Raw genomic sequence first — 24,116 nt, 5'->3', positions numbered from 1 at the left:
AGGCACCAAAACATCAAAAGGTAAGGCATGATCAACAAATAATACATATAGCATTATCAATTAAGAAACTGGGGCTATAGAGACCCTAACATAGTAACTAGCTTTAATATTTGAAAATATTTTTAATTAGCTGAAATACTTTAGTTTAACGATTAACTATAAAATTCTCCTCCAAAGTAATTGGCAAACAATAATAATGACATCAGAATGTACATGGCATCACTTTACTAAGAACCAAAAAATTAGAAATAATCCCAAATATCTACCAATATAAAACAGATAAATAAAACTGTAGTATATTCAGATACTAGAATACCATACAGCAATGAGAACAAATGAAAAACAACTACATGCAATCATATAATAGAATCTCACAAATATTAGGTTACACAAAATAATATAGACCAAATAGACTACATTTTGTATAATTCCACTTGTGTAAATTCTAAATAAAAACAGGCAAAATAATTATTCTACATAGAAAATAACATGCTAGATAGAAGTCAAAATGTAAGTTACTCTTAGGAAAAGAAGGTAGTACTCTTAGGAAAGAAGCATGAGGACATCCCAGAGGAGTAATAACATTTGGATTCTTGATCTTGGTGCTAATTTTCTGGTATATTCACTATACAACAATTCAATGAATTACAAACTTTTGGTTTATGTACTTTTCATTAAAAACATTATGTTTTCATAAAAACTATACTTAGCAAGAAGCATTTTTCTTCTTTTAAATTTTTTTCTAAAAAGCATTTGTGAACAAGAAATCTGTCATTATTTGTTAATTTATTTTATGTTGCCTTGAGCCACTAGGAATTTAAGGTGGTTCTAAGGTAACAGATGCAGTCAATTCTAGATTATTGAAATTGAAGTATTGAAGTTGGAAACATCTATGTGCAGGAACTGCCTTCACCACTTCGTGACTCCATATCAGCTTCTTTGACTAATCAAGCACCAATAAGAAGTGCATAGCTTACATGAAAAGCCTTTTTTGCATATTATCCTCAATCTTCAGAAAAGGTAGAAATAAGAAGTAGAATTCTAAAATTAAAATTAAATTGACAATATTCTCAAAAGCCCTTCAATTTCTATTGTGGTTATTTTTCAAAACAATAAGATCAACCCTTCTAGGGATTCATCTGCTCTCAATCTTATGAATTAATAACAGGTTTCCCCATGTATTTCAAATTTTCACCACTGACTCTAGACTCTGGTCTATTGCAAACTAATATAAGTAATTACAGCAAAGGAAATCACTGTGATTCGTTGTCTTATCATCAATAGATACAAGCAGTCTTTTTAAAAAACATCCTTATAAGCAACTCTCTATAACCTAAACTCTTCTGAAGAAATATGAAAGAAAAATTGCCCTGGACTCTTGATAGGTCAGACTACAATAAGTCATGTAAACAATTAGCACTTCAATAAAAGCTTCAAAAGGTTGATTCTCAGATTCACAATTCACAACTAAAATGAAACCTTTTCTCTGGGCTGTTGCAAATAAGTCCATCTAGAAACCCTAAAATGGAGTTTTCAGAATCCTCCAAAAGAACATGAACATGATCTTTGGAAGAAACAGCTAACCAATGACTCTTAGAAAAAGCCTCCACCCAAGAACAAAAGAGGATTGATTTTTTTTGAAATCTCTGCTCCTCCTTTTTAAGATTCTTTGGTTAAGTGTAAATTTTTTTTACTATTGTACATCAGCATCTGTGTTGATTTTTTGTCCCTGTTACAAATATCTGAGAAAAACAACTTATAGGAGGAAAGACTTAGTTTGGCTCATAGTTTCAGTCCATGGCCAGCTGGCTCCATTGCTTTGGACCTGAGTAAGGCAGAACATCATAGCAAAAAGGTGTGGTGGAAGAAGGCTGTTCATACCATGGCAGCCAGGAAACAGAGAGACGGAGAGAGAGAGAAGGAGAAAGAGAGAAGTGCCAAGGACAAAAAACCCTTCCAGGGAATGCCCCAAGTACATACTTCCTCCAACCATGCCCCACCACCTAGTTTCCACTACCACCCAGTTGTCCTTTAGGTATCAATGGGTTAATCCACTGATAAGGTTGGTGCCTCCATAATCCAATCACTTCTCAAAGCCTCACCTCTGAATATGTTGGATTTGGGACCAAGTCCCGAACACATAAGACTTTGAGGAGCATTCCATATCCAAACCATAACATTGCACTTCTGGACCCCAAAGCCTCATGCCCATCTCACAATGCAAAATGCACTGAGTCTATCACCTAGAGTCCCAATAGTCTTAATGGTTCCAGCATTGCTCAAAAGTCCAAGTCCAAAGTCTCCAGAGACTCAAGGCAAACTCTTAGCTGTGAGCCCCTATGGGAAAAAAAAAAAAATCAAAAAACAAGTTACATATTTCCAACATAAAATGGCACATTCCAAAAAAAAGGGGGAATAGGAGAATGCAAAGAAAGGACAGGATCAAATCAAAATGAAAACCCAGCAGGGCAAACATTAAATCCACATTCAGCATCCAGGGGACATGGTGGCAAGATGTGGGCCCCAATGGACTGGTACAGGACCTGCCCAACAGCCTAGCCAGTTGCAGCCCACGAGGCGTCTCTCTTGGCTAGCTCTGCTCTCTACCTTCAGCTTTCCTCAGTAGATGTTCCACATTCCTATCTCTTACTTCTTGATGTCTCCATTGCAACTTTGGCTTCACTCTCACAGCTTAATGAATTGCCCTTTTAGGGGCTGCCTGTAAGAATTCTGACCCTGACACAAATTACCTGGCCTGCCAGGCCTTTCTTTAACATCCTGGTGGAAACCTCCATGACCTTATAACTCCTGCAAAACGACCATGTGGATGACACCAAGGTCTGCTGCCAGCAGAGCAGTAATGCAGCCCACTTGTACCACTGCTGCAGTGGCTTCTGAGTGCCTGGACAGGTGAGCACAGTGAAACAAATACTGGAGAGAAAACTGCCTAGGTGGTCACATCTAAGCAGAGTGCCCCAGCATACTTTTCTCAAAGCAAAGTCTTTCAAATGAGTTTTCAATTTTATATCCTTTAGCCTGAGATGGATAATATCTTGCTGATTCCTGAGATGCCTTCAAGATATCTTTCCTATTATCTAGGTACAAAACACTTCCTTTCTCCTTCCCTCCCTCTCCCCAATCCACCGGCCTTGCCTTTTTTCTTTTTCTTTTTTTTTTTTCTTTTGAGGCAGGGTCTCACCAAGTTGCCCAAACTGATCTCAAACTTGTAATATTCCTGCCTCTGTCTCAAGTTGCTAGAATTACAGGCATGTGCCACAATGCCCAGCTTCCTTTCTTTTTAATGGCATAACTTCTTCAGCAACTACACCTTCCTTAGCCCCAATTTTATACTCCTTTTTCTGGACAAACTGAAAGGTTTTTCAATCTTTCTGCTCTGCTTTTTGCTGCTGATTATGGCCATAAACTTGGCTAAAAGCCACCAGCAATACCAAGGCCAGTGCTTTAACGTTGTACTGTCTTGAAATTTCCTCCAACAGATTAACTAATCCATTACCTTTAAATTTAGCCTCATACAAAGGACATGGACAAAATGTAGGTCAGTTCTTTGCCAGAATGTAATACGTGTGGCCTCTAGTCCAATTCCCAATTATCCTCATTCCCATCTGAAATTTCATACGAACAGTCTTTACTATCTACATTCCTGTTGGCATTCTGATCTTCTAAACTCACATCAGAATGATGTATTAAGCTCTACTTGCAATATTCTAAGTTTTCTCTGTCCTGCATTTCCAAACTTTTCCAAACTCCTCTCACAAACCAGTTCCAAAGGTTTCTGAACCACAGATCAGGTATAGTCACAACAGTGACCCCACTTCTCATACTAATTTTCCATATTACTTATCTTTCCATCAGTGTGACAAATACCTGAGAAAAATTATTTAGAGGAGAAAAGATTGATTTTTGGCTCACGATTTCAGAGGTTTCAGTCCACAGTTAGCTGGTTCCATTGCTTTGGGCCTGAGGTGAGGCAGAACATCATAGTAGAAGGATATAATGGAAGAAAGCTGATCAACTCATGGCAACCAGGAAGCAGAGAGGGAGGAAAAGTCCAGGGACAAGAAAAACTTTTGCAGGGCATGGTCTCAGTGACTAACTTATTCCAACTAGAACCCACTGCCTACAGTATCCACCACCTCTTAGTAGTCCATTCAACTATGAATGGATTAATTCACTGATAAGGTCAGAGCCCTCAACATTCAAACACCTCCCAAAAGCCCCACCTCTGAAAACTGTTGCATTGGGGACTAAGCTTTCAACATGTGAGACTTTGGGGAACATTCCAGACCTAAGCCATAACAGCATCCCTAGTGATAAACCAAAAGTTTCTTAGTATGCTTTCATATATTTTCACCATAATTGCTCTTAATCTTCTGTAGTTTTTCTTTGGCACCAAAGAGAAGGCAAAAATCTACCTGTAATCTCACTGATAAAAATAACTATACCCTGAAACACTGCAAATGGCAAATTTCTTTCCCAAGGACACTTCTATATTTGAATTATCTTCATGTTATTAACCCTAACCTTTCATCCTTAAAAAATTAGGCTTTGATCCTAATCATTAAAGCATTTCATTAAAGCATTTTAGTAGAACCAACAATGCCAACAGTGGGAACTAATATTAGAGTTATTCTTGTTGCAAAAGGTATTTCTCAGGCAAATCTCAACTTTGGGCATTATGAAATTTTCACCTAAGGAAATAAATGAGAATCAAATATAAGCTAACTATAGTGGATATTACTACTGCTCATTATATAAGAGGTTGCCTGTATTCCTGAGAACATGGGAAGACATTCTAGACTTCCTTGTACTTAGTTAAGAGCATTATGACAAGTCTGGGTCAATAGGGTATAAGCAAAAATGACCTGTTACTTTTCTCTTACACAATTTTGGAATAAGTATGAACTGTGAACAACTTTTTAAAGTATTTTTTAAATTTAAAAGAAGTACAATTTACATGTTTTTAATGTTTCAGGTCAATGTGAGAATAAATTACTGTGCTTCCCAAATTATACTTTATAGCCCAAAACTGTTCAATGAAACCAGATTCAGTGGTCAAAAAGTTTACTATATAGCATATGTCTTAATATACTTGAAGCATATTTAGGGTTTCAGAATTATTAGAATAAAGAAACCTGCTTAACTTTTTAAAAATAACCTTTCCAAAACTATTTGACCAAAGATTGAAGTTAGAAGTTAGGACCTCTCTAATGTCCTCTTAGAACATCTGTTGAAAACAGCACATTCTGTAATACACTGCGTTACTGGAGAAAGATATTTTACTGGACAAATATGGTTTTACATTATTTACACTAAAATTGGGGAAAAAAATCTCTTCCTTTTATATATATATTATATATGTGTGTGTATACATATACATTTATATATGTATATATGTATGTGTGTGTGTGTGTGTATTTTCCAAGGAATAATTTAAAAAGAAACATCAAAAATCTACCCTAACAATCTTCCTATATATGGGCACACTATTCTTATTCCAAGGGCAGTATTTTAATAAATACTTATAAATATGTTATACTATCAGAGATAATATTTAGTCTATATAGATCAGCTTACTTACGTCTGGGGTTCCTTTTCATTTTGTTGTTTTTGCTGGGGCTGAAGAACGTTATTTACCAGTTCAGTGATCCCACTAAAGGGAAACCACCTGTTTAAATAAGCAAATAATGTAACTGAATAACCAAATGAATAACAATGTAGATTAGATGTTTTCTTATCCATAATAATAAAAATACACAGGCACAAAAGCTACAGCCAATGGAAATGTGAGCTCCAATTATCATCCAGGCAGTCAGAATATAGGGAAATCAAGTTTGAACACTTAACAAGTCCACAAGCAGGCAGCAAAAAACTACATCCAGTCACTATGTGGATGAAGTAAGAAGCTGCAGGCAGCTCTCTTACAAGCCAGAGAGTCAGAAAGCAGAAGACACACTAGCTGCAGCCTATCCAGTATTAGTGTAAGCTAATACCATCAAAGGTGCAGGAAGCAGAATGTGGCAGAATTACAGAAGTCAAGTCTACTGCACTTAATACATTTACTTACTGTGTCGGTTGTGGTTTGTATTCTTCTTTGACCCTAAAAAAATAAGTTTGCACAACTGAGTGCACTGTACTAGGAAGAAATTTCTCTCTACAGATTTGTGGTCATATATAATGGACATGAAAAATTAGGGTTGTTACATATAAAAACTTAGTGTTTCACTGTCTATTGGAATTACACATTTCAATCAATTTTATACAAAAAAGAGAAGTTAAATCATTGATTCTTATATCAAAATTCTAATACTATTTTAAAAGAATGATTTAGTCCTAAAGTTTTCTGCATATTTTTATTGCCACTGAAGCTTTTAAAATGATTCTTTTGGGGCAACATATTAAACAAATGTATATTAAGTTACCTGAAAATAGACTTCCTTTTTTGCTTTCTAAATTTATTCTTTAATATAAGTTTAAATAAAGACATAAATCTTTTAATTAAAATAGAATTTTATGAATAAATTTTTAAAAGCCTTATAAATGGATTTTTTAATGCTTAAACGAGTAAATAAAAGAACTGGGGAAATACGAATCCTGTCTCTTTAATTAAAGTAGCTCCTAAAAGTATATTAAATTTAAAATATTTGTAAGTTAAATTATTCACAAATACCATAATAAAAATAAATTTAAATAAATACTATATAAATAACTATAATCAAATCAAGTGCTTTGCTTTCAGTCCTATAAGGTTCAACAGTCTTATCTAAAACCATATACAGAAAGAAATCCTGCTAATTCTTAGATAAGAATTAATTTTTATATTGCCAAATCTATGAAATCACAGAAACTGATCCATAAGTAGGCATTAAAATCATTATGTGTATGACATGAACAGACATACCCAACTAAAAAACAAAACAAAACAAAAAAAATATCACCTCATGTGATACCCTTAAATGAGTCAATCTTGGCATTAGTGTTATTCACTCCTTGTTGTATGCTTTTATTAAGGTTAAATTAGTCCTTCTTCAGACCAACTAGTGTATATACTATTTTCACAATATTCAGGAAATGGAGGGCAAACTAGACCAATATAGAACACTGGATAGCAAAACAAAATATGACTGGATATTTAAAAGGTAAAGAAGCATTATGCACAAGGTAGTGAAGACTTCTGAAATCTGGATTCCAATAATTTGCCTAAAACTGGTCATGAGAAGTACATCTATGACTCAACAATTGTTCATTAGCTTTTACTTTCTTAAAGACTAAGAATTGATAACTAAATCTGGTCACTAACTAGGACTTTCTTTAATTAGTAAGTTATAGCAATAAGTTAAATTAAATCTTCTCTTCAGATCAAATTTCTTTTCTTTTACAGTATTTATTTTTTTAATGATATAAGCAATAAATGAAAAAGTCATACCATTATATTATATATTTTTGTGTACTGATGAATGAATATAATTGGTAACTATGTATCTCTGCATCAACCATAAAAGAATATCATGTATTCTCTGCATAAACTTCAGAGTGAAAGTTATATCCTAGAGCTAAAATCACATAATTTATTATTTAAATATAGTCACATAATGAATTCATATTTAAAAGATTTATTTATCACCAAATAGCATAGAAGTAATCAAACACAAGAAAACCAAGACATCTAGGATTTTGTATTTCTTCAAAAATAAGGCAAAAATCTCTTTAGAATAAAACAACTCATAAATAAACAAAAAGATAAGGCAAAGAAAGACTACCATATTGGCTCATCAAAATATATTAAAAACAAATATTGAATAAGTATGTAAATGCAAAGATATTTCCTGAAGAAGTCCTTTGTGATAATATGCAAAAATTCATGTTGCTCTTAAATATGTGAAGAAATATTCAACATCTCTAGCAATCAGGGAAATGCAAACCAAAACTACGCTAAGATTTCATCTCACTCTTATCAGAATGGCAATGACCAAGAATATGAACAAAATAAATGCTGGCAGGTTGTAGGGAAAATGTACACTTGTACATTATTTGGGGGGCTGCAGACTACTACAATCCCTCTGGAAAGCAGTATGGAGATTCCTCAAAAGACTAGGGATGTTCCACCATATGACCCATGCCTTGGTATTTCCTCCAAAGATTTTAAATCTGCATACTACAGCAATATATCCATCTCAATGTTTATAGCAGCACAATTCACTAGAGCTAAACTATGGAATCAACCCAGATGCCCAACAATAGATGAAAGGATTAAGAAACTGTGGTACACACACACACACACACACACACACACACACACTATGGAGTTCTAATCAGCCATTAAAAAGGGATGAAATTGGGATAGGGATATAGCTCAGTTGGCAGAGTGCTTGCTTCCCACGCACAAGGTCCTGGGTTCAATCCCCAACACCACCAAAAGAAAAAAAAAAAAAGAATTAAATTATGGCATTTGCTGGTAAATGAATGGAGAATATCATGTTAAATGAAAAAAGCCAAACTCAAAAATCAAATGTTTTCTCTCATATGCAGAAGCTAGAGCAAAATAGGGAAATATAAGATTTTTTTAAATCATGTTGCTCTTAATCAGTGATAAAAGTTTTTATCCTGAACACATTGATATTAATCTAGTTTCCAATTTAATTACTAAACCAGAAATCATTTCTGGGCTTTACAAAATACCTACATATTAAATATATAAACATTTGTATAATCTTCCCAAATAAAATACATATTATACATACTGCAGTATACTTTATATATCTTTAAATATTATTGAATATAAATTATTCATATCCTTATTGCCAATATTTAGATAAAATCAAATCTGAAAGTATGTGGACATAATTAATATTCATGTTGAAACAATAAATTAAGAATTGATTAATAAGAGATATGATAAATCATTGTATAATGGTGTATTAAGAATCTTAATGCAAAATAAATAAATTTTTTAAAAAGAAGTGATAATATGAAAAGGTAATTATTTCACATATTTCTCTGACAGAACATTGACAATGATTCCTATGTTCTTGCATTCCAAAAAGTTTATGAGAAACTTCTAGTTTCCAGTCCAACCAGTTAACAGCTTGGAAATTGTCATTCCCATTCTCACACTAAAAAAAAAAAAAAGGCTGAATAAACTGAAAATTAACAACTCTCCATGGAGCCACTGAAGAGTTAAAGTCACAGGCCAAATGGCTGCCATAAAACCAGACAGACTGATAAGCAAACACAGAGCATCATAGCTTACCATGAGCAGAGGCCCAGTAGCACAAACCTGTTTATCTGTATAAACACGTACCTATAATTGCTGAATTCTGCTTATAATTGCTGGATTATGCTGAGGTGCATGTGGAAGATACAAAACAACAAGGGTTGCCTTGATTTATAATGACCCTCTCTCACGTAACTAATTCATTTCCATGAGGACTATATCAATCCCTCTTAACCACCGAATTAACCTCGTAAGGTCCTACCTCCAAACACTGTTAAACTGGAAAACAGATTTCAATATAATTTTCAAAAGGAATAAATCATATAATGCTGAAGAATTTACACCTCAGTTTATCCCATTCAAACTGCAAAAAACTAGACAAAGGCAATTAGAAAAAACTTGAGAGAAAACACAACAATTGTTATATATAGAAAAATCCACTTAAATATATATTTTAAAAATAGACTAACAGTAAAGGGATGGAGAAAGATGTATATACTAACAGTAACAAGAAGAAATTAAATTATCTACATTCATTTCAAACAAAGCCAACTTCAGAGCAAGGAAAATAATCAAGGAAATGAAGGGCATTTCATAATAATAAAGAGGTGAATTCCCCTAGAAGACATAGCAATCTTTACTTACATGTACCTAACAGCAAAGACTCAAAGTATAGTAGGCAAAACTTGATATACCCACAACAAGAAAAAGATGAATCCACTGTAACAGTTAAACTCTTCCTACCTTTATCAGTTAAGTGATATGTCCAGCTGGCAGAAAATTAGTGAAGATACAGTTGAACTAAACAGCACTATCAACAAAATGGATCTAATTAACATCCTATAATGCTTCAATAATAGCAAACACACATCCTTCTTAAGTTAACATGAAACAATCACCAAGACAGAACACTTGTGGAGGGGGCATAAAATACACTGTAATGAATTTAAAAGAATACAAATCACACAAAGTATGCTCTGTGTTAACAATGGAATTAAACTAGAAATCTATAACAAAACTACAGCATAAAATCCCAAAATATCTAATATTAAACAACTTACTTCTATTTAATACATGTGTCAAAGAAGAAGTCTCAAATGCATTAGAAATATTTTGAACTAAATGAAAATGCAACCTATCAAACTATGCAATATAGATAAAGCAGAGCTTAGAAACTTCTAGAATTCAATGTATATATTATAAAATGTCTCTAAAATCAACAAATTAAGCTTCTTCCTCAGTAAACTATTAAAAGTACATATAAAATAAACAGAAAAAAATAATAAAAATGACAGATGAAACTTTAAAAAGGAACTCAATAGACAAAGTAACACCAAAATCCACTTCTTTGAAAAGGCCAGTAAATTAACAAATGCCTAGCTAGGATAAAAAAGAAAACACAAATTACTAATATCAGAAATGAAAGAGTAGTTCATCAGTACTGATCTCATTAGAAAGATAATAAAAGTATTAGGAACAAATTCTATGCCACAAATTTGATAATATTGATGAAATAGACCACTTCCTTGAAAGATACAATCTACTGAAGCTCACACAGGGGAAATAAATAAGTGTACATCTCATAAAGAAATTTAGTAAATAATTAATAACTTGCAAAATAGAAATAACTAGACTCAGATGGTTTCACTGCTGAGTTCAACAAAATATCAAAACATTTAAAAAGAAATTCTAATAATCCTCTACAATCTCTTTCAGAAATGGAAGTGAGAATATACTCCCTAACTCATTCTATATTAGCACCACTCAAATACCAAAACCAAAGGTATTAAAAGAAATTAAAATTACAGACCAATATCTCTTACAAACTCCAACAATGAATAAAATCAATTGTACACCATGACTAAGTGGGATCTATCCCAAGTGTGCTGTTTCTGTAACTGAAAATCAGAGTAATCCACCACATCAATAGTCTAAGGAAGAAACATCAGGTGTAAAAAGGCATTTCTTAAAATTTAATACCCATTCACAATAAAAATAAAATTTAAAAGATTCTCAACAAAAAAAAAGGGCAAATGTCCTCAATCTTATTTTTAAAAAAAAAAAAAAAAAAAAAAGAACTTCCAACTAACATCACACTCAATGGTGAGAAACTAGAGGCTTTTCCCTACAGACGAGGTAACAATACAAGGGTGTCCCATCTCTCTACTCTGATTCAGCATCATCTTGGAAGTCCTAATTAATGCAGTAAAGATAAAACCAGGAAATTAAAGAAACACAGAATAACAGGATGAAATAAAACTGTCTTTGATGAACATCTATGATTTTCAATATGAAAAAATCCCCAATAATCAACAAAAATCTTCTGGAATTAATAAGTACTTTTAGCAAGTTAATAAAGCCAATTGCTTTCCTATATACAAGCAATGAACATTGAAATTTGAAATTTAAAAGATAGCACCATTTACATTAGCACCAAGAAAAAGAGTCACAAAATCTATATGAGGAAACTACATATTTTTAAGATGTCATTTCTTACCAATTTGATCTAGAGAGTCAAGGCTATCCCAAACTCTCTGCAAGTTATTTTGTGGATATTGACAGCAATTTTAAAGTTTGGGGAGAAGGCAAAAGACCTAGAAATCTCATTGTCTAGGTATTTAATTAAACTCAAACTTTTTTCACACAAAAATATGTATGTGAATATTCATAACAGCTTTATTCATAACCCCAAAAAACTAGAAACAACCAAGATACTGTTCAACAGGTAAATGAATAAACTATGATAAAGCCATATATTAGAATACTACTGGGAAATAAAAAGGAATGAACTACTGACTCGTGGACAACATGGCTGAATCATAAATTCATTTTGCTAAGAGAAAAATGTGAAGAAACAAAAAATTATGTAATATTAGATTTGAAATATAGATTCTGTAAAAGGCAGAACTCAGGGACAGAAAACAGATTTGTGGTACCAGCATTCAATGAAAGAGAGACTTACTGACTATAAAGAGGTTGCACAAGGGAATTTTTAGGATGTTGCAACAGTTCTAATTTTGTGTTTCTGGATACCTGATCATGTATTTCTCAAAACCCACAAAACTATGCATCACAAAAAATAAATCTTATGTAAAATTTTTAAAAATAAAATAGGGGAACAGAGAAATCCTCAGATGCTATGCAGAATGTGACAAATTAATCTAACTGTATGAAAAAATATATAATACAGCTTTCTTGACAGGGATTGGGGGAAAAGAATCTGCCCTAAAAACATTGAGAAAGAATATTTTCAACTAGATAATCATACCAAAGACAAAAAAAAAAAACAACTATGTATAAACACTGTAGTCTGGTAAGTTTGTTTTAAAACTGTACAGGCTACCAATTCTGAAACTGGTTTATAGACATACTGCGGTTGAACAATAAGTAGATATATTATAAATAATGAAAGCCAGGATTCTCACTGTTTTGATTTGGATGTGAGGAATCCCTCAAAAAGCTCACATGTGAGTCAATGCAAGAAGGTTCAGAGGAGGAAATGATTGGGTTGTAAGAGTCTTAACCTATTCAGAGAATTAATCCCCTGGTTGGGATTTATTGAGTGGTAATTGAAGTGGTAAGATGTGGCTACAGGAGGTAGGAATTGGGGCATGGCTTTGGGGTATATATTTGTATCTGACAAGTGGAGACCTCTCTCTCTGCTTTCTGATCAAAATATGAGCTGCTTCCCCCTGCCACACTCTTCTTCCATGATGTTCAGGCTCACCTCCAGTCCCAAGGAATGGAGCCTGCTGGCTGTGGATTGAGACCTGTGAAACCATGAATCCTTAAATAAACTTTTTCTCCTCTACAGTTGTTCTGGTCAGTCAGTGCAAAATAGCTGACTAAAACACTGTCAGAAACAGAAGTTAAAAATAAACTAAGGCAGACAGAATGAACTCTATCTGCAGCATTAGTTTAAAGTTAGAGAAACCACTCTGAAATCATGTATATTTATATAATATAAAGGAAGATGACAGGTATTTACACAGATAGATATACAAAAATAAATATAGATATGTGTTAGTATACATACATGTATTTCCTTATTTTGTCCACTGACAGAACCTAGAATCTGACACCCCATTAGTGACAAGTATACCCAGCACAGAGATCTTGGTTTCTGAATACCATTTTCCAATCAAAGGAACCCAGAATACTTGAAGAAAGAGCTGATTTTCCAGCTGGGTAGAAAAAGAAAAATTAAGATGAACCTAGATTATCTTGCAATGTCAAAAGGTAAGGAAGTGTTTGGCAAACAACAACAACAAAAAAAAAAAAAAAAAAAAGCATGTCAAAAAGGAACAGAAATCAACCTAAAAGAGCTCCTAATGGCCAAAACTGGGATAATTTGAGACCAAAATAAATAACAGTATTGATTATAACCTCCCCTAAAAATAAATGCCCATGAATGCCTATAAATAAATAAACAAAGAAAGGACATATCTTCTTCACAGAATAATTCTGGATAATAAATGTAAAAGCTATGAAGAAAACAGGAATCACCATTATAAAATCATAATAGTTACTACAGCTAAGATTCACTGATGAATGCTAACATTAATGGGCAAAATTAATAGCCTCAAGCACTTCCCCAAAAAATATTTATTAATTACTTGTTGGTTTTCATATATGTTCACAGTGTCATTCACATCCTCTCTCCAGATGGTGGAGCATAATTCCTCTCCTTTTAAATGGGAACTGTAATTACTGACTCACTTATAACCAACAGAGAATGGAAAGAGAAAAATTACAACATTATATCGAAGAAACCTGACATAGAGCACCCAACCACAAGATCAAAGTTAACCTTCTGATAGGAGAGAATACTAATGACATTCCTAAAATTCCCTAACCCCAGTCTAATCATGATAAAACATCAAAGTACACCTAAATTGAGGGATATTATACAAAATACCTGATCAGAACTCTTAAAATATGTCAAAATTATGAAAACAAGAAAGGAGAAAAAGGCTACCACAAATTGAAAGAGACTAGTGAATCATGACAATTAAAGGGGAAAGGACTATTTTACGCTAAGACTACGATGGTATACAACTTGAAAAGGAGAAAAACAAACTGGAAAATATGTACCAAGTGAGCAGAATTTTGAAACATACAATTTGTTTCAGTTATTAAATTATTTCTCAGCTACAAACCTACCCTTCCATATTTGCCTCTCTGACCTAGTGCCCCTCTGACCACACTTCTGCTTTGCCATCTGGCTCCAATTGGCTCCAGCGTGGGGTTTCCTAACCATTTTCTTAGGGGAAAAAAAAAAACTTTTTAACATAAATGCTGTTAGAATTCCAAAGCATTCATTTTGTATAAAATAGCTCAAAAATAGAACAGACTCAGGTTAACTTAAACCTAGATCCTACTCTTAGTTATGTCACTTGGTATTTATGTGCTCATCAGCAATTGCCTTTATTTCATTCTGTTTGTAAATAATAAAATTGTGATAATACCAAGTAAAGGATACCAAGTATTTTAAATAAGATGTGGAAGTGCACATATCTGTGTGTGAGGCACACAGTGGTTACACAATAAATGAGAACACCTTTTCCAAATCTGGACTTTCTTTTCATATCAAAACTCAAAAAAATTATTAATCCCTTTGAAATATTCTCCAGAGGAAGGAGATTAAAGGAGGAAAGAGCTATGGAAAAGAAATTTTCACTGCATACTTTTTGTAACTACAGAACTTTGTGAATACATTATGTGTGTGAAAATACCTGAATAAGATCTAGATAAAAAAATAATAAAATAAATCCAAAAATAGTAATCAAAAAAAATGTGACACAGAGCAGAGCCGCCGCCCACGCCTGCAAGGTAGGCAGACCTGCGACCAACTGGCACCACAGGCCCAGCGGCCCGCCGGTGCGGTAGACACATCACCCCAATTGGAGGAGGGGCAGAGCCGCTGCCCACGCATGCAAGGTAGGCAGACCTGCGACCAACAGGGAGAACAGGCACAGCAGCCTGCCGGCGTGGTAGACACATCACCCCAATTGGAGGAATGGCCCAGCTGCCACCCGCAAGGTAGGCAGACCGCGCGTCCCGGAGAAGGGGCCCAGCGGCCCGCCGGCCTAGTTGAAAGATCACCCCAATTGGAGGAGGGGCACAGCCACCGCCCACGCCTGCAAGGTAGGCAGACCTGCAACCTGGAGAACAGGCCCAGTGGCCCGCCAGCGTGGTAAACAAATCACCCCTATTGGAGGAGGGACCCAGCCGTTGCCCGCAAGGTAGGCAGACCACGCGACCTGGAGAAGGGACCCAGTGGCCCGCCAGCGTGATAGACAGATCACCCCAATTGGAGGAGGAGCACAGCCGCCGCCTGCCCCTGCAAGGGAGACTTTGCAACTATACAAGAGCAATACAAATATATAGGGGGAAAATTCAATAACACAAGAGTTTCACCAAGCGGAAAGAAACACGAGCAGTATGAAAAGACAAGGAAAGAAAGGACCGCAAGCAATGCAGGTCAACGCAACTTTAGAAGAGGTAATAGCTGCAGCAGATGGAATGTCAGATAAAGAATTCAGGATTTACATGCTTCAGATGCTCTGGAGTCTCAAGGAAGACATTAGACAGCAAAATCAGACAATGAAAGATCACTTCAACAATGAATTACATAAACAAATCCAAGAAGCAAAAGATCAACTATACAGGGAGATAGAGGTTATAAAAAACAAACAAACAGAAATCCTAGAAATGCAGGAAGCAATAAACCAACTTAAAAACTCAAATAAGAATACTACCAGCAGAGTAGAACACTTAGAAGATAGAATATCAGACAATGAAGACAAAGTATTTCAACTTGAAAAGAACATAGACAGCTCAGCGAGACTCTTAAGACACCATGAGCAGAACATCCAAGAAATATGGGATAACATAAAGAGACCAAACTTAAGAGTCATTGGGATACAGGAAGGTATAGAGGTCCAAACCAAAGGAATGAGCAATCTGTTCAACGAAATAATACAAGAAAACGTCCCAGACTTGAAGAATGAGACAGAATCCCAAATCCTAGAAGCCTACAGGATGCCGAATGTGCAAAATCATAAGAGATCCACACCTAGACACATTATAATGAAGATGCCCAACATACAGAATAAGGAGAGAATTTTAAAAGCTTCAAGAGAAAGGAAGCAGATTACATTTAGGGGTAAACCAATCAGGATAACAGCTGATCTATCAACACAGACTCTGAAAGCTAGAAGATCCTGGAACAACATATTTCAAACGCTGAAAGAAAATGGGTTCCGACCAAGAATTGTGTATCCAGCGAAATTAAGCTTCAGGATGGAAGATGAAATTAAAACCTTCCACAATAAGCAAAAGCTAAAAGAATTTGCAGCTAGAAAACCATCTCTTCAAAACATCCTTGGCAAAACATTACAGGAAGAGGAAATGGAAAATAACAATGAAAACCAACAGTGGGAGGTAGGACAGTAAAGGGAAAAAATAATCAAAGAGGAAAAACAAACCATGTTAAGTAACATAAATAAACAAATATGGCTGGAGGAACAATCCATATCTCAATAATAACCCTAAATGTTAATGGCTTAAACTCACCAATTAAGAGACACAGGCTAGTAGAATGGATCACAAAAAAAGATCCAACAATATGCTGCCTACAGGAAACGCATTTGATAGGAAAAGACATACATAGACTGAAGGTGAAAGGTTGGGAAAAATCATATCACTCATATGGACTTTGGAAACAAGCAGGAGTGTCCATACTCATATCAAATAAAATAGATTTCAAGCCAAAGTTAATCAAAAGGGATAAAGAGGGACACTACATACTGCTCAAGGGAACCATACACCAACAAGACATAACAATCATAAATATATATGCTCCAAACAATGGTGCAGCTATGTTCATTAAACAAACTCTTCTCAAGTTCAAGAGTCTAATAGACCGCCATACAATAATTATGGGAGACTTCAACACACCTCTCTCACCACTGGACAGATCTTCCAAACAAAATTTGAATAAAGAAACTATAGAACTCAATAATACATTTAATAACCTAGACTTAATTGACATATATAGAATATACCACCCAACATCAAGCAGTTACACTTTTTTCTCAGCAGCACATGGATCCTTCTCAAAAATAGATCATATATTATGTCACAGGGCAACTCTTAGACATTATAAAGGAATAGAGATAATACTATGCATCTTGTCTGATCATAATGGAATGAAACTGGAAATCAACGATAAAAGAAGGAAGGAAAAATCATGCATCACTTGGAGAATGAACAATAGGTTACTGAATGATCAATGGGTTATAGAAGACATCAAGGAGGAAATTAAAAATTCTTAGAGGGACACTGCTACATCAATGTTCATAGCAGCACAATTCACAATAGCAAGACTGTGGAACCAACCTAGATGCCCTTCAATAGACGAATGGATTAAAAAAATGTGGCATTTATACACAATGGAGTATTACTCTGCATTAAAAAATGACAAAATCATAGAATTTGCAGGGAAATGGATGGCATTAGAGCAGATTATGCTAAGTGAAGCTAGCCAATCCCTAAAAAACAAATGCCAAATGTCTTCTTTGATATAAGGAGAGTAACTAAGAACAGAGTAGGGACGAAAAGCAGGAGAAGAAGATTAACATTAAACAGGGATGAGAGGTGGGAGGGAAAGGGAGAGAGAAGGGAAATTGCATGGAAATGGAAGGAGACCCTCAGGGTTATACAAAAGTACATACAAGAGGAAGTGAGGGGAAAGGGGGAAAAAAACAAGGGGGAGAAATGAATGACAGTAGATGGGGTAGAGAGAGAAGAGGGGAGGGGAGGGGAGGGGGGATAGTAGAGGATAGGAAAGGCAGCAGAATACAACAGACACTAGTATGGCAATATGTAAATCAGTGGTTGTGTAACCGATGTGATTCTGCAATCTGTATACGGGGTAAAAATGGGAGTTCATAACCCACTTGAATCAAAGTGTGAAATATGATATATCAAGAACTATGTAATGTTTTGAATAACCAACAATAAAAATTTTAAAAAAATAAAAAATAAAAAAGAACGAAAAAAAATGTGACACAATCTTAATAATGTTCTTTTTTATTTTTTATTTATTCTTTCTAGATATATATGACAGTACAGTGTATTTTGACATATTATACATACATAGAATAAATGCAACTTGTACCAATTTTAGGATCCTATTATTGTGGTTGTATATGATGTGGTGTTACATTGTCATGTATTCATATATAATGATATATGTAAAGATATGTCCCATTCATTCTACTACCTTTTCTGTTCCCATCCCAGCTCCCTTCCTTTCTTTCCCATTTGTCTAGTCCAATGAACTCATACATTGAATATAAGAAAATATTCCCCCCTTTCCTTGTCATGGATTAGCAACCACAAATCAGAGAGACATTCTCCTTTGGGTTTGGGGAAATGGCTTATTTCACTTAGCATGATATTCTTCAGTTCCATCCATTTACCAGCAAATGCCATAATTTTATTCTTCTTTATGGCTGAGTAATATTCCATTGTGAATATATACCACATTTTCTTTATTCATTCATCTGTTGTAGGGCACCTTGGTTGGTTCCATAGCTTGGCTATTGTGAACTGAGGTGCTATAAACATTGAAGTGGCTGTGTCACTGTAGTATTCTGACTTTAAGTCCTTTGGGTATATACCACAGGGTGGGATAACTGGAACAAATGGCGGTTCCAGTCCAAGTTTTCTAAAGAATCTCCATACTGCTTTCCAGAGTAGTTGCACCAATTTGCAGTCCCACCAGCAATGTATGAATGAACCTTTTCCCCCACATCTTCACCAACATTTATTGTTACTTGTATTCTTGCCATTCTGACTGGGATGAGATGGAATCTCAGTGTAGTTTTGATTTGCATTTCTCTAATTGCTATAGATGTTGAACATTTTTTCATAGATTTTTTGATCATTCATATTTCTTCTTCTGTGAAATGTCTGTTCAGTTTTTAGGCCCACTCAGTAATTATTTGGGGATTTTTTTGTTTGCTTGCTTGCTTTGTTTAGTTGGGGATTTTTTGGGGGGAGGGGTTAAGTTTTTTAAGTTCTTTGTATATCCTGGAGACTAATGCTCTGAGAACTAATAATGTCTTAACAATGTTCTGCAAATGAACCTCCTGAAAGAAAGGATTCTATCTTATTCATGTCTGAGATACAAGAATTTTGAATAATACTTGGTACATAGTAAAAATAAGGACAAATGGATGTCATAACATGGTTATGATCTATGTACATTTTGGTTTGATCTACATGGTAGCCTAAGTGAGACTGAAAATAGCTCTCTATAGTTTCTACACATAATAAGTTTAAGTACAGCAACATAATTAGCTGTGCTATCAGGGCAACTGCAAATAATTGGTTTCAAAATAATAAGGTTAATGTTTGTATCTATAGAAACAACCCAAAAAATATTATAATTTATCACAGCATTAAGCATTTTTAAAATTATCTTTTTGGTTTGTTTTCTATTGGGGTGTCAGGATTGAAGCCAGGGGCACTCAACCACTGAGCCCCACCCCCAGCCCATTTTGTGTTTTATTTAGAGACCAAGAGTTTCACTAAGTTGCTTAGTGCCTCACTTTTGCTGAGGCTGGCTTTAAACTCACAATCCTCCTGCCTCAGCCTTCCAAGCCACTGGGATTACAGGCATGCACCACCACACCCAACTTATCATTTACTTTACAGAATTGTTAAGAAAAATATATTTCTCAAAAATCTAAAAATTGCTCATAAAGAATAGGGTCATTACTTTTTACATGTAAAAAACAAGTACATTAAAAAGAAAGAAAAATTACTTTTTCCAGAGTAGATTATAAGAACTAATAACTCAGAGTGGGACTGCAGGTGTAACTCAGTGATAGAACGCTTGCCTAAATAGGTGAGATCCTGGGTTTAAATCTCCAGCATCACAAAAAGTAAAAATAATAATTCAGAGTGAAAGAGCAACAAACTGGTCAGTGTTAGGAGGAAATCTATATCTGATCAATGAATACACACAATGGGACAAACATGCACTTCAAAATTCTTTGGCATTATCATTATAAATCATACAACCTTGAGTTCACAAGAAATGTTACGATGATATTATCTGGATGATTAGCTTTAAGGTTTTTAATGCATAAGATTTTTTAAAAGACAAATTATATCAAAATGTAATATTTCTGTTAGGTTATCAAGATTATGGGTGACTGTATTTTTTCTGGCTCTATTTTCCAAATTCTCTTACTAATTAAATATATATTATAATATTTTTAAGATGCCATCTGGTTTAAAAACAAAGAATCCATTCAGTGTATCATTTGTTTATAGACAAGTTTATGTAATATATTAAACAACATCACACATCTGGGTGTAAATCCATTTTGAAAGTCCTTTAAAAAAAGGATTTGTAATTAGCACCACCTGTTCATTAAGGGCGACATAGTTCAGAATACCTATCTTGTTTGAGAAACCTAATTTGTTTTCCTATCTTCTCTTTCCTGCAATCAAATGGAGGACTATCCACAGGCAGTTGGCCAAACAGCCATGGGAACTACTCTAGTCACTCAGGCATTTGCACATGTCTAAAACACTTTATATCCTCTTATGATAAAATTACTCAAAACATAAAGAAAGGAAGTAGCAGCAATAAATCATGCTGACATAGCACAGGTTATTTATGCTGAACAGGATGGCTGACAAAGAAGCCTGCTGTCACAACATATGAGAGCACTAAAATAACAAGGTTTTCTGAAATAACTTGAAAGGAATAAAGACAATAAGTATTTATATTCTGTCCATAATATATTCTCAAAGAAAATGAGGGTGGTAAGGGTGAGAAAACAGAGGCAGCGACATATTAGAAGCTAATAAAGAAATAACTCGATCCCCCAATTGAATCTTGTCAATTATTACATGGAAAAGTACAGACTTTAAAGCAAGCAAATCCAGGTTTGAATGTTAGCTGTAACATTCACTACCAGACAAGTTACTTAACCAGTTTATAACCCATTTATAAAAATGGTAACTAAAACTGATGACATTTATAGTTAGAATTAAGTTTTAAAATGGATGAAAATGCATAACTGCATGCTTTATTATTTCTTTTATATTTAAAATAAAATATTTCCTAACTATAAAAACATGTAGTATGAGTGGCATATAATCGGCTCTCAGTAATTATTGGTTCACTTCTTTTCACAGATGAGAATTTAACTAGTTTCTTTAGCTTTAAAAAAAAGGAAGAAAGAGATTAGAAGTCATCATCAAATATCCAATTTAGACCTCTTCCTTTAGGCAAATTTATCACATTAAATAAACATCATTTGATGACCTTAGCACAAGGATACAAGAGGTCTTTTTCTCACTGCCTAAGAGAAAACAGTCATAAATGGGAAAATAATGATCAATTAAAACAAGAATAGATTAATTTGATGCTAATTATGAAAGGGAACTCATTTTTAATAACTTTTCCAATTGTTTTGCTTTGGTATGAAAGACTCATGTACTGGAAGTTGGGTCCCAAATACAGCAATGTTCAAAGGTTGAGGCTTTTGGGAAGTAGTGGATCATGAAGTTTCAAACTTCACCAGTGGATTAATCCATTAATAAGAACTACCGGTAGATGACAAAAATTGTAGGCAGTTGGGAGCTGTAGTTAGAAGAATCAGGTCACTGGGCACATGTCTCTGTCTTGGACACATGGATTACATCTTGTCACTGGCCTCTCTCTCTCTCTCTCTCTCTCTCTCTCTCTCCTTCCTGGTTGCCATGAGTTGCAACTTTGCTACATCCTTCTGTCATGATGCTCTGCCTCAGGTCAAGCTCAAAGCAATGGAGCAAACTGACCATGGACTGAAACCTGTGAAATCATGAGCCAAAATAAATCTTTGCTCCTCTGAGTTATTTTTCTCAGGTCACTGTCACAGCAAAAGCTAACTAACACACTGATTTAAATGACTAAAACCTTCAAAGTCATAGTGATAAACACACAAAACTCACTGTGATGGGTTAATTTTATGTATCCACTTTACAGGCCACTAGATGCCTAGATTAAACATATTTCTGGGTATGTCTCCGGGGGGTGGTTTTGGATGAGATTAGCATTTTAAGGGGTGGGCCCTGTAAAGTAAATTACCCTACTCAACGTACATAGGTATTATCCAATGTGTTGGCAGCCTAAATAAAACAAAAGACACAGCTAGGCACGGTAGCACACACCTGTAATCCTAGAGAATCAGGAAGCTGGGGACAGAAGGATGGCAATTTCAAAGCAAGCCTGCACAACATAACAAGACCCTGTCTATAAATAAAATAAAAAGGGCTGGGGATATAATTCACCAGTAGAGTAGTGGGTTCAATCCCTACTACCACCAAAGGGGGGGAAAAAAAGCAGAGGAAGGAGGCAATTACTCTTTTTGATTACTGCCTGTCTGTTTAAGCTAAAATATATCTTTCTTCTCAGACCCTCAGACTTGGATTTACACTTCTGGCTCCCCTGATTCTCAGGCATGCAGACTCCTACTGAATCACACCACTGGTTTTCCTACATCTGTAGTTTGCAGATGACAGATTATGGGAATCCTCAAACTTCTATAATCACATGAGCCAATTCCTCATAATAAATCTCTACACACACACATGCACACACACACACAGACACACACACACACACGCACTCACAGAGTTCATTTTCAGAATTTCTTTATTGTCACTGTGAGAATTTTTGAAGTAATAATTTAACCTCTGGTACATATGTATATGTGTGTAATATTAATAATAGATGTCATTCACTTGTGGAATTTTATTCTATTTTTGTATTCGAACATTTACACAAGGGATTTACTACATACCAGGAACTGTTCTAAGTAATTTACAAATATTAACTCATTTAATCCTATTAACTCTGTAAGGTTGGCACAATTTTAACAGGGACCTGCTGCTTTTGTTAAAAGCACTGACTATTCATTTAGGTCTATAGAAGGAAGGTTGATACCTCTGCCTTCATTTTCTGTCTCCTTTCTTCCTTAAACTTTGGGTTGGATTCCTGCTCAACTCTGCACGTAAACATATTAATCATTTAAAGCGTGTCTGTCTAAAAACTATCAGTTCAAAGTTGATTAGCCCTAAATTTACCTAATCTCTCTTATCCCCATTCAAGTTAAGATGCCAAAATAAGAATAACTAAGATTTTTTTTTAAGATTCCAGGAACAGCAAGCCTTGCAGGCAGATCACTATGATAGTACTTCCCCCACTAAGTGACAGCAATCAACCCAGGATGGGAACTGAGCCTGAACCCCTAAGCAGGAGTAATCATTCTATAATGGGAACTGAACTGCCTCTCAAAGGATAATGACTTTTTAGAAACTCATAAAGCCAGACCTGAGATAATGATCAACAGGACCATAGTTTAACCAAGACTGTTTAGCAAGGCATACCTCCTGCTCCCTGCTCCAATTCTTCCCTATTTAAATGTGAAGTAAATGTCAGTATTTTCCAAGACAGAGCTGAGGATTCTTGGTTCCCTTTATTTTCCCAGCATGGCTACACTGAATAAAATTCCTTTCCTACTTCACTATTACTTTTTCTGCTTGACTAGTGAGGCCAGTGGTTCACAGTTGGGACTTTTCAAAGTCAGGACCCACTGGCCTGGGACTTGAGCAACACTAGTCTTTGGATGGTTTCCATGTTTATACTTCTATTTTCTGATTTCTAAGCAATGAACAATGCATACACATACACACAAAAATAAATAAAATGGTATACAAAAAATACTGGGCCCTTTTTAGGAAAAAGAATGTGGAGATATTAAGGAAAGTAAAAGATCCAGTTACAATACCTAAAATTAATGTTCCTGTTTTT

The 24,116-nt window shown here is 34.8% G+C and overlaps 1 protein-coding gene across 38 annotated transcripts in view; it reads right to left on the bottom strand.

Annotated features, from left to right (window-relative positions):
• Rims2 (regulating synaptic membrane exocytosis 2) overlaps positions 1 to 24,116 on the bottom strand; it is a 567,034-nt gene that overhangs the window by 461,711 nt on the left and 81,207 nt on the right. For 23 of the 38 annotated variants that reach the window (XM_058585652.1, XM_058585655.1, XM_058585668.1 and 20 more), the window contains 2 exons: positions 6,086 to 6,118; positions 5,600 to 5,686 (listed from right to left, as the gene is read on the bottom strand). The exons of 13 other annotated variants lie outside the window; for them this stretch is intronic. In XM_058585652.1, coding sequence (XP_058441635.1) covers positions 5,600 to 5,686; positions 6,086 to 6,118 — 120 coding nt within the window. Of the gene's footprint in view, positions 1 to 5,595; positions 5,687 to 6,085; positions 6,119 to 24,116 lie in introns of all 38 variants that reach the window. 2 more of the 38 variants (XM_058585665.1, XM_058585664.1) reach the window with 1 other exon arrangement.

The sequence above is a fragment of the Marmota monax genome, unplaced genomic scaffold, assembly GCF_021218885.2.
Source record: "Marmota monax isolate L192 unplaced genomic scaffold, Marmota_monax_Labrador192_F-V1.1 WCK01_AAM20220418_F8-fsc00003, whole genome shotgun sequence".
NCBI classification, from domain to species: domain Eukaryota; kingdom Metazoa; phylum Chordata; class Mammalia; order Rodentia; family Sciuridae; genus Marmota; species Marmota monax.
The sequence above is the reverse complement of the archived record's forward strand: the minus strand, read 5'-3'. Positions and strand labels throughout refer to the sequence as shown.